We start from the raw sequence: 17,033 nt of genomic DNA, 5'->3' as shown, positions 1-17,033 counted from the left end.
ATGTCTTGCTCAAGCATACTGTATTGCACTGTAAGTGTTATTCTTGGTGGCAGTAAAGTTTTGTGCTGCAGAGAGTAATTCTCTGTTATCTGAAACTAAGCAGTTCTATACTGAATAACCTAATATTAAAGACTACTATTATTATTATTATTATCTCATTTTTAGATCCAGAATTACCTGAAATAATTGATTGTCCAATGAATTTGATTGTTAACACAACAACTGGTGAGGCATTTGCAATCAATGTTACATGGATGGAACCGACAGCTACTGATAACTCTGGAGAGACTCCTGTACCAGTAGCAGACTACACGTCTGGTGATAATATGTTTGGAATTGGGAACACAACAGTCCAGTACAATGTCTCAGATTCAGCTGGTAACTTTAATGATAGCTGCAGTTTCGTTATCCATGTTGAAGGTAAGAGTGTACCTTATATGACAAAATTAGATTTTATTTTACTTCTTTTTCATTTATTCAGGTATAAACACATTTAGATTCCAATATGCAGCAACAGCTAAATCGGTTGGATTACAATAAAAAAACAAAGCAAATTATAAGATTAGTGCTAAGTACGGGATTGTTGATTTCCTATCATACCTTTCAGTACGGCATCTGCATAAATCCAACTCCAACAAAGTATTGTTCCTTAATCTGAAATTCATTATATTGAGGTAACATATTATCCTAAAATTGTGTAGACTTTAAAAGGCTCTAGCCAAACTTATGAAGAAGAAGATGTTGTTGTCATTGTGCCATTAGAATAATGAAATATTCATTCACAAACCATGAGTACATTAGTTTGTTAGTAATAATTTCATATTTAGTCTTAACTAACTTATTATTATCATCAATCGAAAATATCTGTATCCTTAATAATTCGTTTCCACTGATTTGGTATTGCCTTAATACAAAAATACTCATTTAACCAGTTTTACATTTCAATAGTATTTCGTGCGATGTTAAAAATGTGTTCTCATTAACAATGTCATTAATACGAATAATGCCACTTTTAGTTTAACGAAGTGGTTTCCAAACAGTTGCTCATTCATTATTATAGGTTTCAAGTTATTTTTAGAGAATCTATAATATAAGTAAGCTTTTATCATATTTTTTGTAAAACCGTGGAATATCATCTGAATAAACATAAATAATACTAGAACATGAAATATTAAGTAAAACATTAACATCACATATTTTTTTGAATATAATACATTAGAATGCTTTTCCATTAGCACCATCATTGTTCATGATTCTTTTTAACCAGCCAAGTAGTGAATGGTTTGCCTTGTTACCATTTGAGCTACAGTAATGTGGTTAAGTCAAATGTAATTTATTTATTTCTGTTATTTCTTTCGGTAATAGATAAGATAAGTCCAACGATTGACTGCCCAACAAATGCCACTTCAAACAATTACATCGGAGAAGGGTATGGACTAGTACAAATCAGCACAGATATAGGAAGTCCAAATGCTACTGTCACCTGGGATCCTCTTGTGACAAGTGACAATAGTGGTGGACTTGTGACTGTAATGTCGTTATCTTTTGAGTCAGGTGACATGATACCAATCGGTACTCACACAATCACTTTTACAGCAACTGATCCTTCTGGTAATAGTGACACCTGTGTCTTTGGCCTCAAGGTTGAAGGTAAATTATATATCTTTTAAATTTGAACAATTCAGGACGAATTTTAGTTCATTGTTATACTATTAAATATCGTAAATGTAATTGTGAATAATTGTGTAACTGTTACCAATAAAACCAGGGTAGCCCAATCAGTCAAAACGACTTTTTTTTCTTTTTTGGTTGTTATGTACAAACACAGAGTACTAAACAGAAAATGGTCTATATTTATTTACATTATGAAACTTACGTGTGCCGCTCTGTACAACATAAACATTCTTATTTATTTTGATGTATAATATAATAAAATATGACAAATTATCATATTTTTTTGTAATTGTTACCCTGATTTTCAGTGTTTCTCTTTTTAATATGGTGACATAATATACACCTATTTTTGTATTTGTTAAATTACTTGTTTCACTGCCAAATTGTTTATTTATATGGAATATATAATATTACTATTAATGAATTTCAGCATTATTTGTACTAAATACGTCAGTACTACACTAACCATTTTTTAGTTACCTACTTTGTACATATAATAATATTTGTTCATGTGTTCAACTAGTGCTGGAGAGTTTGTTCAATCCCAGCATGATAAAAATGTGTAATAAGATTTTCAATAGTTAATAATTCTTGTATTTCATTTCCATTGTATTACTAAATAGACAATGAGGATCCTGTCTTGGTTTGTCCACCTAATATTACAACTACTACTACAGCAGAGGGTTCAGATCAAGCAGTCAATGTTACCTGGACTGATCCAATAGTAATTGACAATTCTGATGAAGATATAACACCAACGTCCAAGTACAATCCTGGAAATAATGAATTCGATATTGGTAGAACTGATGTTTTATATGATGCAGTTGACAGTTCAGGCAATGCAGGAACATGCACCTTTACTGTTACTGTTATTGGTAAGCATGGCATGTATACCCCTATTTCCTACTGTATACATCAAATGTAACTCGATTATCTAAATAGTATTGTATATTTTATTACTAACTACTATTTGGTATTATTATATTATAACTAAAATCATTATAAATTATATTTATTTTCTTCGTCTCTTAGATCCCGAAGCTCCAGATATTATGGGTTGTCCAATTAGTATGATTGTTAACACAACAACTGGTGAGGCATTTGTAATCAATGTCACATGGATAGAACCAACAGCTACTGATAACTCTGGAGAGACTCCTGTACCAGTAGCAGACTACACTTCTGGTGATAATATGTTTGGAATTGGGAACACAACAGTCCAGTACAATGTATCAGATTCAGCTGGTAACTTTAATGATAGCTGTAGTTTTGTAATTATTGTTGAAGGTAAGTGACTGTACTTTCTAGAAGGAAATTAAAACTGAGGTACATTTATGTGGTTATGTCAAATTTAATTTCATCATACCTTTTATTTATATTGTGAATAGATAATGAAAGTCCAAGGATTGACTGCCCAGCAAATGTCACTTCTAACAATTACATCGGAGAAGGATATGGACTATTAAATGTCAGTACAGATATAGGAAGTCCAAATGCCACTGTCACCTGGGATCTTCCTGTGACAAGTGACAATAGTGGTGGACCTGTGACTGTAATGTCGTCATCATTTGAGTCAGGTGACATGATACCAATTGGTACTCACAAAATCACATTTACAGCAAGCGATCATTATGGCAATAGCGACACCTGTGTATTTGATATCGAAGTTAAAGGTAGGTAAAGTATGAATATCTTATTCTGAATTCCTTAAATTAATGCCAAATAGTATTGCATCGGTTCTTTTTTATAAGATACACTTCCCATTGATTGTGTAATAGAATAAGCTCTTCCTATCACATCAATGAATCATTTATATTTGTAAACAAGAATATCATTAAAATGCGTCTAAAGAATGGTAATATTGTTAAAAGCAATTTTTGTTTAACCATACCACACACAACTTCAAGCCCTTAATTCTGTATACTATATATGTATCCAGGTTGAAGTTTAAATAAAAACAAAATGCTCTTCTGATTTTCAACTATTATAAAGACTAACTTGAACCCAAACAGTTGAGATTATTACTAAACACTGAAAACTGATTTAATATTTTTCTAACACTAAACTTCTAATGGCAAGACAAACATCAGGTCGAGAATAAACTTCCTTTTTAAATACATTTTGTATTCAAAAGTGTTTTCTAGGTTCCACACCGGAATATTTTAATAAAAAAGGTAAATATTTTGGCACATATGTCATTTCATGCGCCTTCTACTTGAGCTCACAATGTATTTCAAATCAAAACATAAAATAAAAAACATAATAAATACAGACATGGGGCAAGTATATCAAAAGTGCTGTAGTGGTTATAAACATAAAGTCATAGGAAAAAGATGGTTAATATTGTAAATTAAATTCAAATTTAAATCATTATGTTTTATTTACATTAGACTTTTTATAAAATTTATCACATGATTTATTTTTATTTATAAAAAATAAATAAAATTTACGAATAAGTGCTATTCCTATCTTTAAATTAAATGACAAATAATGAAGACATAACTACATGATTTATTTAAGTATTTTTATATTTTAGATGTGGAGCCACCTACTCCAACTTGTCCTTCCATTGTTGCTGGTGTGACTGATCCTGGTAAACCCAATGGCACTGTCAGTTTCAACATTACTGTTATGGATAATGTTCTAGTTGCTTTGTTTGTAGAAAACTACACATCAGTGTGTGTCAGCCAATGTCCTATTGACACGGTGTCTTATGACTTTGAGACTACTGCTGTATTTCCTATTGGAAAAACTATCGTTGAATACAAATTCTTCGACAATAGTTCACCAACTGCCAATCAAGAATCGTGTTATGTTACGGTGGTTATTGAAGGTACGTTTACTCTTGACGTTAAATGTTTGAAATCTTTAAAAATGCTTAAAGGTCAGTTTATGCAGATGATTAATACATTACGGCATATATCATAAAATAATATAGATAATAGGTTGTAACTTAAACCAGGTAATGTAGGCAAAAACGTGTTTGATGAAGAGCAGAGTAGAGAAGAAATAGTCAAAGACGCCGCTAGTTATAACTTGAACAGATGCTAAACTATCGTCGTGGAATATTCATTTATATAACATTATCAATCAGTTATAATTAGGGCTAAATTTAGACACATGACTGTAAGTTCGTCGTTGAACCTTGAAGTATAATCTTAAACCTAATTTTTGGCTGGCTTTCTGGCAACATTATTAAACATAAAATTTATTATAACATTTCTTGTGTGTAATGTTTATGTTTAAACTAATAGAAATGATTGTAATAATTATATTCACTCTATTTACACTGAATAAGCATTCAACTCAAATTTGCCTCATTTGATTGAGTCAACCATCCTATTTCCTTATAAATAATTTAATGATAAAATAAGTTTCTTCATTACATCTTTAGATGATGAAGCACCAGATATTATAGATTGTCCAATTGGTCTGATTGTTAACACAACAACTGGTGAGGCTTTTGCCATCAATGCCACGTGGATGGAACCAACAGCTACTGATAACTCTGGAGAGACTCCTGTACCAGTAGCAGACTACACCTCTGGTGATAATCAGTTTGCAATTGGTGACACAAAAGTCCAGTACAATGTCTCAGATTCAGCTGGTAACTTCAATGATAGCTGCAGTTTTGTTATCACTGTTGAAGGTAAGACTGTACCTCATTGGAGGAAATTAAATATGAGCTACAGTAATTTCGTTATTTTAAATGTAATCTATGTATTCCTGTTATGTATTGTATTAATAGTTATTCTTAATAAGTCAACTCAGTAACTGCTCATCAAATGTCACTTAAACAACAGGTCTCGAATACTAAAGACATGATACCAATCGGTACGCACACCATTACATTTACAGAAACGGATCCGGCGCCATTGTTTCATTACATTCATAGTGTTTCAATGATATTGTAAATGTATAGATTTTGTTTCTGATTTATTGATTATACATAATATATTATTTTTAAGACACTGAGCCGCCTAAATACATTGGATGTCTTACCGATTCAATAATTGTCATGAACCCTGTTGGAATGGCAAATAGATCTGTTTCTTGGATAGAACCAATAGCCACTGATAATGCTGGAATCTTCAATGAAACATCCAGTCATATACCTGGTGATATATTTGAAATTGGCACAGTTACAGTGACTTATGCAGCATTTGATACTGCAGGATTAAAAACAACTTGTGTATTTGAAGTAAAAGTTCAAGGTATTTGTTTTTCACTTTATGTTTTGAAAAAAAAAAATACATCAACTACGTTTTTAGTGCATTTAACCAGATCAATTTCTGTTTATTCAAAAGCAAGCATGTGAAGAAGAAATTTTTTCAATGTATGTCAATAATTATAAGTTGTAAGAAGTAACTTTATTCAACATCGCTTTTAGATCGAAGACACATGTTATTAAAATGACAGTGTATTTCCATATATACATTACAAAAAGCAAAACACTTATTTAAATTAAACCCCCAAAAACATATTATTTCTATCAAAATTGAAAAACAATTAGAAAAATAAGACAATTTGCATATTAACCTGATTTTCACAGCAAGTACTCGTATAGTATTTGTGGTACTTTAATATGTTATTATATGTATTAATTAAAGAATAATCTTTTTTTTTTGTGGAATATGTAGATACGGAAGATCCTGTGTTTATCAACTGCCCAATGTCTCCAATAGAAGTAGTCACTGATGAAGGCTTTGCATATGCCAACGTGTCATGGGATGACCCCCAACCTATGGACAATTCTGGCATGTTAACAGTTACTCAAGTGAATTATCCTGGTGATAGATTTTATGTTGGAACTCATTCTGTTAACATAACAGCTGAAGATGAAGATGGTAACATTGGTATCTGCACTTTTGTAATAATTGTCAAAGGTAATACTGCTACTGTGTACATCTTTTATAAATCCCATCCCATTTGAAGATCCTGTAACCGTTTTGATGTTTGTAATTACAACCGCCACATTATACCAGATGTGTGCGTCCGTGTGTGTGTGTGTGTTTATAGAGACAGGACCATCAGCGCAACCTCACATAAAGCGATTGATAGTAAAGTAATAATCTTCCTAAGAACATAATATAATAAAAATTTAACTTAACCTTTTCACATGTCATTTCCTTTCTTTCAGATGAAGAAGATCCTGTACTAACTGGCTGTCCAATGGACATTGTTTTGAATACTACAAGTATGCTTTCATATGCTAATGCTACTTGGATGACTCCAAATGCTACAGATAATTCAGGCAATGTTACCTTAGTCTCTACACATAGCCCAGGTGATGGCTTTGCAGCAACAACAACTCAAGTCACTTACACAGCAAGTGATCCGTATGGAAACGAAGAAATTTGTACATTCAATGTTACTGTAATTGGTAAGAATAACGTTTAATTTGTATTAAAAAATTACTATAAAACATTTCAATGTATTTACCAAGTTTCTTTTAAAAAATGAATAGAGAGAAAGATAAATTGCATTACAAAATGTACTTTAGATGATGTATTTTTTTTCAATTTATTAAATAGATACCGAGTCTCCTACTTTGGACTGTGTGTCCAATGTGACTGTGTACACTGATTTAAATTCAGCAACAGCTAATATATCCTGGCCAATACCAGAAACAACAGACAACAGTGGGTTAGAACCTACATTAACCTCTAACTATGAACCCTATACACTGTTTAATATTGGAACAACTCTAGTAATGTACACATCAACAGATGCATCAGATAATGAAGAAACTTGCACGTTTAATGTAACTGTAATTGGTAAGTTAACTTTATATGACAAAATACATTAACAACAAAAATACTACAATATATAGAAAGTTAAAAGTTCCTTTGCTGTATTAATTATTTTATTGTAGATAATGAAGATCCAATATTTGATTGTCCTGACAACATTATGGCATATACAGTTGAGTCACAATATTATTCAACTGTGTATTGGAATGTGTCAGTTACTGATAATTCAGGTAATGTTACATATAATTGTACAAGTGAATCTGGTGACCAGTTTGATGCTGTTTGGCCAATTATACAACAAAATGTAAGCTGTATGGCACAGGATCCATCGGGAAATGACGCATCTTGCTTTTTCACCATAACGATCGATGGTGAGTTTATCATGATTGTGAAGATTGTCTTGCACACAAATATGTTTCTTTTACAATTAAAGTCTACAATATTAAATCAAAATACAAAGACAACAAGTACTTGTTTTCAATAATAACCTATATGTTCAGTAAAAAAATGTTATAATGGTGTATTTAATTATTGTTCTATAGATTTTACAAAATCTTGTCTTTAAAATATCATTATATTAATATTATTAACTTGTAACTCTGTTATTTATAGAGTAAGGATCAGTCAGCAATAAATTGATTTTCAAAAAATTGTGTTGTCAATAATTCTGTTTTTCTTATAGATAATGAGAATCCAAATATAACATGTCCCAGTGACTTTAATGTGACAACAAACAATGGCCAACCAACAGCTTGGATTCAATGGGATGTTGAATACACAGACAACACAGAATGTTTATATAATCTCAGTCTAACAGGATCAGGTTCAAATTATAATCCATCTGGTGAAAACTTTCCTATTGGAACAACAACACTTGAATATACAGCAACTGATACATTTGGAAACAATGCTAGTTGTACCTTTTATGTTACTGTGCGAGGTGAATACAAAATGATTTGGCTTTCAACTATTATTTCTTCTGATTATCCTTTGTTATATCAGCCTGTTAATGTCTGCAATATTTCTAAATGTTAATATTGTTGCATTTATAACCCAAAACTAAATCTAAATTAAATCTAGATATCCCATAATAGTGATGATTTATTTTGAGAAATGTACACTGTTTAGGTTTTCATTTGTCAAAGAAAACTGGAAAATTGCTGAGAGTATCAATTATTTTAATAAATTTTCTCAGCACAAATATAAAATCTGTAAGAATATCATGGAAACTTACTTATTTAATTGCAAACTATGTAAAATAGTGTACTTTATCAAATTGTATTTTAATTTTTCTTTTATTCTTTGAACAGACGAAGAAGATCCATATATATCTGGTTGTCCAATGAACTTTGTTTTGAACACTACAAGTATGTTACCATTCACTAATGCTACTTGGATAATTCTAAACGCTACTGATAATTCAGGCAATGTTACCTTAGTCTCTACACATAGCCCGGGTGATGGCTTTGCAGCAACAACAACTCAAGTCACTTACACAGCAACTGATCCGTATGGAAATGAAGAAATTTGTACATTTAATGTTACTGTTATTGGTTAGTAATGTTTAAATGTATAATAAACAGATATACTTAAAATTACCTTAGCAGTACATGTAATTAACCATGTTTTATGCACACTGTTACTTAAACTCTAAAAATATGAATAATGTATTTTTTCAATTATTTACACAGATACAGAGTCTCCTACTTTGGACTGTGTGTCCAATGTGACTGTGTACACTGATTTAAATTCAGCAACAGCTAATATATCCTGGCCAATACCAGAAACAACAGACAACAGTAGGTTAGAACCTACATTAACCTCTAACTATGAACCCTATACACTGTTTAATATTGGAACAACTCTAGTAATGTACACATCAACAGATGCATCAGATAATGAAGAAACTTGCACGTTTAATGTAACTGTAATTGGTAAGTTAACTTTATATGACAAAATACATTAACAACAAAAATACTACAATATATAGAAAGTTAAAAGTTCCTTTGCTGTATTAATTATTTTATTGTAGATAATGAAGATCCAATATTTGATTGTCCTGACAACATTATGACATATACAGATGAGTCACAATATTATTCAACTGTGTATTGGAATGTGTCAGTTACTGATAATTCAGGTAATGTTACATATAATTGTACAAGTGAATCTGGTGACCAGTTTGATGCTGTTTGGCCAATTATACAACAAAATGTAAGCTGTATGGCACAGGATCCATCGGGAAATGACGCATCTTGCTTTTTCATCGTAACGGTCGATGGTGAGTTTATCATGATTGTGAAGATTGTCTTTCACACAAATATGTTTTTTTTTAAATTAAAGTCTACAATGTTAAATCAAAATACAAAGAAAACAATTAATTGTTTTCAATTTTAACCTACAAGTTCAGTAAAATCATGGTGTATTTAATTATTGTTCTATAGATTTTACAAAATCTTGTCTTAAAAATATTATTACATTATCAATATTAACTTGTCACTCTGTTATTTATAGATAAGGATCAGTCAGCAATAAATTGATTAAAAAAAATTGTGTTGTCAATAATTCTGTTTTTCTTATAGATAATGAGAATCCAAATATAACATGTCCCAGTGACTTTAATGTGACAACAAACAATGGACGACCAACAGCTTGGATTCAATGGGATGTTGAATACACAGACAACACAAAATCTCTATATAATCTCAGCCTAACAGGATCTGGTTCAAATTATAATCCATCAGGTGAAAACTTTCCTATTGGAATAACAACACTTGAATATACAGCAACTGATGTATTTGGAAACAGTGATAACTGTACATTTATAGTCATTATTCGAGGTGAATATACACTAGCATTTCTTTTAAATATTATTTTAAATAATGTTACAACTTTTACACAAGCTGCTCTATTACATCATCTTCCTCAGTATGAAATTTGAATCCAACAAAGACTACTTCTAAACCTATAAATACCGAAAGTTAGAAAACAATCGTTTTAGAACATGCAATGTTGGTTTTTTAATTCAATATAGTAAATTGTTATCCACACATTGTCTTACGTTTGTTTAGTATAGCAATTCAAAATGAACTCACAAACCTGATGTGTATTACATCATCATACAGATATTGAGAAGCCAATGCTGAATTGTCCAGATAGCATTGTAAACGTGACTTTGATTGGTGAGGCATACGGTATTGCCAATTGGGTTGAACCAGATATTACAGACAACTCTGGCATTATTCATGTGAACATGTCAAATTACTTTTCTGGTGATCGCTTCTACCCAGGCAACACAACAGTTTATTATTTTGCTGAGGATCCATATGGAAACTCTGTTAATTGTACATTTATTGTTACAATCTTTGGTAAGATTAATTAGCGTTTAGATAGTTTATCATATGTAAAACTACGAAGTTAGTCACATGTTTAATAAATATTTAAAATTCTGAAACGTAAATTATAATTTTTCCTTTCTGCCATTTTGCTCAAATTAAACTAATTAATTGTATTGGTTTAAAATGGCTTTGGCTGCTCAGAAAGATAATTCTTTTAAAGATCTAGTAAAGAAATGTCCCTATTCTCAATGATATGAATTTTGGAAGTTTAGGAATAAATAACTAACTATAGACCACGTTGTCATAAAAGAAGGACACATTTCATTTATTAGTTTACAAATCTACCAAAAGAAACCTCATTATTTTCTTATTTCCTAAAAAATGAATAAAAGCTGACTATTGATGTATGTTTCTCCCTCAGATGTTGAGATACCGATATTTGATCCATGTCCCAGTAATATAGAGGTAAACACAGATACCAGACTGCCGCATGCTGTAGTAAATTGGAACATTTCAGTATATGATAACGTTGGTGTTTTTGAACTTGATAGCAACTATGCCCCATTTGATACATTTAATATCACAGTTACAGAGGTAAAATATGTTGCAACAGACTCTGAGGGCAATGAAGCAGAGTGTACATTTAATATCACAGTAACAGGTAAGAATGATTTGGTCAGGTTATCAAATTATTTAAAATTGTAATGTCTACAAATGTTCAGGTGGTCGTACATAACCACAACTAGCTAATAAAGGTAAAATGAGTGAGATATACCAATTGTTTTAATAATTGTATGTGACACTACGACATTTTTACAACATTTCCAAACAGTCAGATACATGTAAACCCAACATTACTGTAATGGTATTGGACGTGACCAGGTAAAAATAGCACATTTTGGACATATGATCTCCATAAAGTCAACAATAAAATCAATGTTTCTCAAACATTATGATTAAATAAAACCCGACTTGTTATGGTGGTCGTCTGACTCTGGGTCAGACATAGGCTACATAAGACTTGTCATTGATCTGTTTTGTTAATAGACTAGATAGACAGAACACCTGTTATGATTCTGTTTTGTCCATGGACTAGATATTAGTTTTAGAGAAAAGTTTTTTTAAATAATCGTAATGTTCTACTGCAACGCTTACAAACTTAAATCTTATCTCTTAATAATATTTGTTTATATTTGTCGAATATTAATATCCAGCACACATATTTTCAGATACTGAGCCTCCTGAATACATTGGATGTCCTCCTAATATCATTGTCATGGTTCCTGTTGGAATGTCCAATATATCTGTAACATGGATAGAACCAGCAGCTACTGATAATGCCGGAGTATACAATGTAACATCTACTCACAGACCTGGTAATACATTTGAAATTGGCACATTTACAGTGACATACACAACATTTGATACTGCCGGACTAAACACAACTTGTGTATTTGAAGTAACAGTTCAAGGTATGGTTTATAAAATGTACAACTGTATTACAAAAACGTATACGTGTCCAACTAAACATTGATTTCTAACAATGTTTTGAATGTATGTATACATGAGGTGTATGGGTTTTTTTTTATTGATATATTTATGTTCATTATTGTACGTATTGCAAGGTATAACATTTTACATGCAATTTGATTTTCATTGTAACTCCCTATCTGCTTTTGTTTGTATATCATGATACCGTAATGTAGGTTGGATCACACAGCCTAATATTTTTGTTTCCGATTATCAAGCTTTTTTACAGTGAGATCAATCCAGCTTAAGTTGTGTATACCTAGACAGCTTTTGATAACCTCTAAACATTGTAATGGTTTTTATCTGCACTATCATCATCACCATCATTGAGGACTAAATAATTGTCACGTAATGCTTTCTTTTGAATCTATAGATACGGAAGATCCTGTGTTTATCAACTGTCCAAATTCTCCAATAGAAGTAGTCACTGATGAAGGCTTTGCATATGCCAACGTGTCATGGGATGACCCCCAACCTATGGACAATTCTGGCATGTTAACAGTTACTCAAGTGAATTATCCTGGTGATAGTTTTTATGTTGGAACTCATTCTGTTAACATAACAGCTGAAGATGAAGATGGTAACATTGGTATCTGCACTTTTTTGATAATTGTTAAAGGTAATATACTGCTACTGTGTACATGTTGCGTAAATAAGGATGAAGCATACTGTAGTCTAAATAATTTACTTTGAAGATCTTAAACCGTTTTAACGTTTGCAATTACCACTACCACCACCACAGTCAATACCAGATGCGTGTGTTTGTGAGTTATGGAGACAGGACCATCAGCGCAACCTTACATCAAACGAATGAGAGTAAAGTAGAGTGTTATTTAAGAACAGAATAACTATATAAAAGAAAGGTCACCAACTTATACCTTCTCGCATGTCATTTAATTTCTTTCAGATGAAGAAAACCCTGTGCTAGCTGGCTGTCCAATGGACATCATTTTAATTACTAAAAGTATGCTTTCATATGCTAATGCTACTTGGATGAGTCCAAATGCTACAGATAATTCAGGCAATGTTACCTTAGTCTCTACACATAGCCCTGGTGATGGCTTTGCAGCAACAACAACTAAGGTTACTTACACAGCAAGTGATCCGTATGGAAACGAAGCAATTTGTACATTCAATGTTACTGTAATTGGTAAGATTAACAACTGATTTGTATTAAAACATTTCAATGTAAATTTATTTAAAAAATAGTACTTTTCATAAAGAGAAAGATAAACTGCATTACAAAATGTGCTTCAGATAATGTATTGTTTCAATTATTTACACAGATACAGAGTCTCCTACTTTGAACTGTGTGTCCAATGTGACTGTGTACACCGATTTAAATTCAGCAACCACTAATGTATCTTGGCCAATACCAGAAACAACAGACAACAGTGGTTTAGAACCTACATTAACCTCTAACTATGAACCCTATACACTGTTTAATATTGGAATAACTCTAGTAATGTACACATCAACAGATACATCAAATAATATGCAAATGTGCATGTTTAATGTAACTGTAATTGGTAAGTACAATTGATACGATAAAGAAAATATATGAAAAAAATACTAAAATATGTAGATATGTTTTTTATTTTGTATTTATTTTATTGCAGATAATGAAGATCCAGTATTTGATTGCCCCAATGGCAACATTATGTCATATACAGATGAGTCCCAATCATACTCAACTGTGTATTGGAATGTATCAGTTACTGATAATTCAGGTAATGTTACATATAATTGTACAAGTGAATCTGGTGACCTTTTTGATGCTGTTTGGCCAATAATACAACAAAATGTAAGCTGCATGGTACAGGATCCATCTGGAAATGACGCATCTTGCTTTTTTTCAATTACAATTGAGGGTGAGCATAATTGTGGTTATTGATTTATATTTTATTTTACATTTTTAATATAGATTTGTTTACACAAATGATTTTGTAAAATCTCAAATCTGAAGTGTAGAATAGCAGATTTTTATGTTGCAAAAAACAAATCAATATTATAAATAATTGAATGCATAAACATAATTATGTTATAAAATCAGATGGAATTGTTTACAAACATATTATATTATAATGTTTGCATACAATTCCGTCGGATTTTACATTGACCAACATTTTTGTAAAATGATTTTGTAAAATCTCAAATCTGAAGTGTAGAATAGCAGATTTCTATGTTGCAAAAAAAAAAAAAAAATATTATAAATAATTGAATGCATACATAATTGTGTTATAAACATAATATGTTATAAAATCAAATGGAATTGTATGCAAACATATTATATTTGCATACAATTCCGTCGGATTTTACATTTACCAAAATTCATAGGTTTAATAATATTCAATATTCGATATTAAACAATACAATGAAATTCAGTAAAATATATTCAACATTTTCAAGAAAAAAAAAATTATTGTTTTTTTTTTAATTCATAGATAATGAAAACCCAATCATAAAATGTCCAAGTGACTTCAATGTGACAACAGACAATGGCCAACCAACAGCTTGGATTAAATGGGATGTTGAATACACAGACAACACAGAATATTTATATAATCTCAGCCTAACAGGATCAGGTCCAAGTTATAATCAATCTGGTGAACACTTTCCTATTGGAACAACAACACTTGAATATACAGCAACTGATGCATTTGGAAACAGTGATAACTGTACATTTATTGTCTTTATACAAGGTGAATATACACAGGCATTGCTTTTAACTATTATTTTAAATAATGTTTTATTTTTACACAAGCTATATTGCATGATCTTTTTCAGTACGAAATTTGAATCCAACAAAGACTACTTATAAACCTATAAATACCGAAAGTTATCAAAAAATCGTTTTAGAACATGCAATGTTTTATCCACACATTGTCTTACGTTTGTTGAGTATAGATTCATAATGAACTCACTAACCTGATGTGTATTACATCATCATGTAGATATTGAGAAGCCAATGCTGAATTGTCCAGATAGCATTGTAAACGTGACTTTGATTGGTGAGGCATACGGTATTGCCAATTGGGTTGAACCAGATATTACAGACAACTCTGGCATCATTCATGTAAACATGTCAAATTACTTTTCTGGTGATCGCTTCTACCCAGGCAACACAACAGTTTATTATTTTGCTGAGGATCCATATGGAAACTCTGTTAATTGTACATTTATTGTTGAAATCGTTGGTAAGATTAATTAGCGTTTAGATAGTTTTTCTTATGTATAACTACAAAGTTAGTCACATGTTTAATAAATATGTATAATTCTGAAACGTAAATTTTAATTTTTCATTTCTGCCACTTTGCTCAAATTAAACTCATTCATTTGTATTGGTTTTAAAATGACTTTGGCTGCACAGAAAAACAATTCTTCTAAAGATCTAGTAAAGAATTGTCCTTACGCTCAATAATATGAATTTTGGAGGTTTAGGAATAAATAACTATCTATAGACCACGTTGTCATAGAAGAAGGACACATTTCATTTATTAGTAAAATAATAATACCGTAACAGAATCTATTTGATATTTTTCAAAAATCTGATGAAACCTCATTATTTCTTTATTCCTTAAACAATGATTACAAGCTGACTGTTGATGTCTGTTTCTCCCTCAGATGTTGAGATACCAATATTTGATCCATGTCCCAGTAATATAGAGGTAAACACAGATACCAGACTGCCGCATGCTGTAGTAAATTGGAATATTTCAGTATATGATAACGTTGGTGTTATTGAACTTGATAGCAACTATGCCCCATTTGATACATTTAATATCACAGTTACAGAGGTAAAATATGTTGCAACAGACTCTGAGGGCAATGAAGCAGAGTGTACATTTAATATCACAGTAACAGGTAACAATGATTTGGTCAGGTTATCATGTTATTTAAAATTGTAATGTCTACATACAAATGTCCACGACTAGCTATAGAAAAGTATAATGAGTGAGATATACCAATTGTTTTAATACTTGGATGTAACACTACTACATATTTACAACATGTCCAAACAGTACTACACCTGTTAACCCAACACTACTGTCATTTTATATGACCATGGAAAAATAGCACATTTTGGAAATATGAAAGTCACCAGTGACATCAACGTTCCTCAAACATTATGGTTAAATGAAACCCGACTTGTTATGGTGATCTTCTTCCTCTGGGTCAGACATAGGCTACACAAGACTTGTCTTGCTCTGTTTTGTCAATTTACTAGATAGACAGAACACCTCTCATGATTCTATTTTGTCAATGGGCTAGATATTTTCACAACTTCTTTCAACCAGAACTTGAGAAAAACTTTTTAAAATAATCTCAATGTAGTACTGCAACTCCTACAATATTAAATCTTATCTCTTAATAATATTTGTTTATATTTGTCGAATATTGATATCCAGCACACATATTTTCAGATACTGAGCCTCCTGAATACATTGGATGTCCTCCTAATATCATTGTCATGGTTCCTGTTGGAATGTCCAATAGATCTGTGACATGGATAGAACCAGCAGTTACTGATAATGCCGGAGTATACAATGTAACATCTACACACATACCTGGTGATTCATTTGAAATTGGCACAGTTACAGTGACATACACAACATTTGATACTGCCGGACTAAACACAACTTGTGTGTTTGAAATAACAGTTCAAGGTATTTGTTTGTTGGTGTACACTTTCTACCACTCCTTCCAAACCCATAGTTGACATTAAAAGTGGTACAGT

At 31.3% G+C, this 17,033-nt stretch overlaps 2 protein-coding genes across 2 annotated transcripts in view; both read left to right on the top strand.

The window, feature by feature from the left end:
• Positions 1–8,985, top strand: LOC144858707 (hyalin-like). Its single transcript, XM_078714805.1, has 12 exons — positions 1–52; positions 166–420; positions 1,366–1,650; positions 4,211–4,507; positions 5,069–5,323; positions 5,643–5,888; positions 6,315–6,560; positions 6,815–7,057; positions 7,209–7,451; positions 7,550–7,798; positions 8,110–8,367; positions 8,738–8,985. Exons 1-12 carry the CDS (start codon positions 1–3, stop codon positions 8,983–8,985), a joined length of 2,877 nt encoding a protein of 958 aa, XP_078570931.1.
• LOC144835405 (hyalin-like) overlaps positions 1–12,988 on the top strand; it is a 60,827-nt gene extending 47,839 nt beyond the window's left edge. The window contains exons 10-16 of the mRNA XM_078690490.1: positions 9,119–9,361; positions 9,460–9,708; positions 10,010–10,267; positions 10,553–10,795; positions 11,187–11,426; positions 11,995–12,237; positions 12,669–12,988. Of these exons, the coding sequence (XP_078546616.1) occupies positions 9,119–9,361; positions 9,460–9,708; positions 10,010–10,267; positions 10,553–10,795; positions 11,187–11,426; positions 11,995–12,237; positions 12,669–12,988 (1,796 nt within the window). The remainder of the gene's footprint in view (positions 1–9,118; positions 9,362–9,459; positions 9,709–10,009; positions 10,268–10,552; positions 10,796–11,186; positions 11,427–11,994; positions 12,238–12,668) is intronic.
• The last annotated feature ends 4,045 nt before the right edge of the window (positions 12,989–17,033 follow it).

Source organism: Antedon bifida, chromosome 2, assembly GCF_963402885.1.
Source record: "Antedon bifida chromosome 2, ecAntBifi1.1, whole genome shotgun sequence".
In the NCBI taxonomy this organism is placed as follows: Eukaryota; Metazoa; Echinodermata; class Crinoidea; order Comatulida; family Antedonidae; genus Antedon; species Antedon bifida.
Note: the sequence above shows the minus strand (reverse complement) of the source record. Positions and strands in the feature narration are given on the sequence as shown.

Bases quoted from the DNA above. Each gene is read 5' to 3' on its own strand.
- LOC144858707 (XM_078714805.1), top strand. From the start codon at position 1: ATGTCTTGCTCAAGCATACTGTATTGCACTGTAAGTGTTATTCTTGGT. The intron at 53-165 runs GTAAAGTTTTGT...TCTCATTTTTAG, and splicing joins AAGTGTTATTCTTGGTGGCA to ATCCAGAATTACCTGAAATA. The intron at 7,452-7,549 runs GTAAGTTAACTT...ATTTTATTGTAG, and splicing joins GTTTAATGTAACTGTAATTG to ATAATGAAGATCCAATATTT.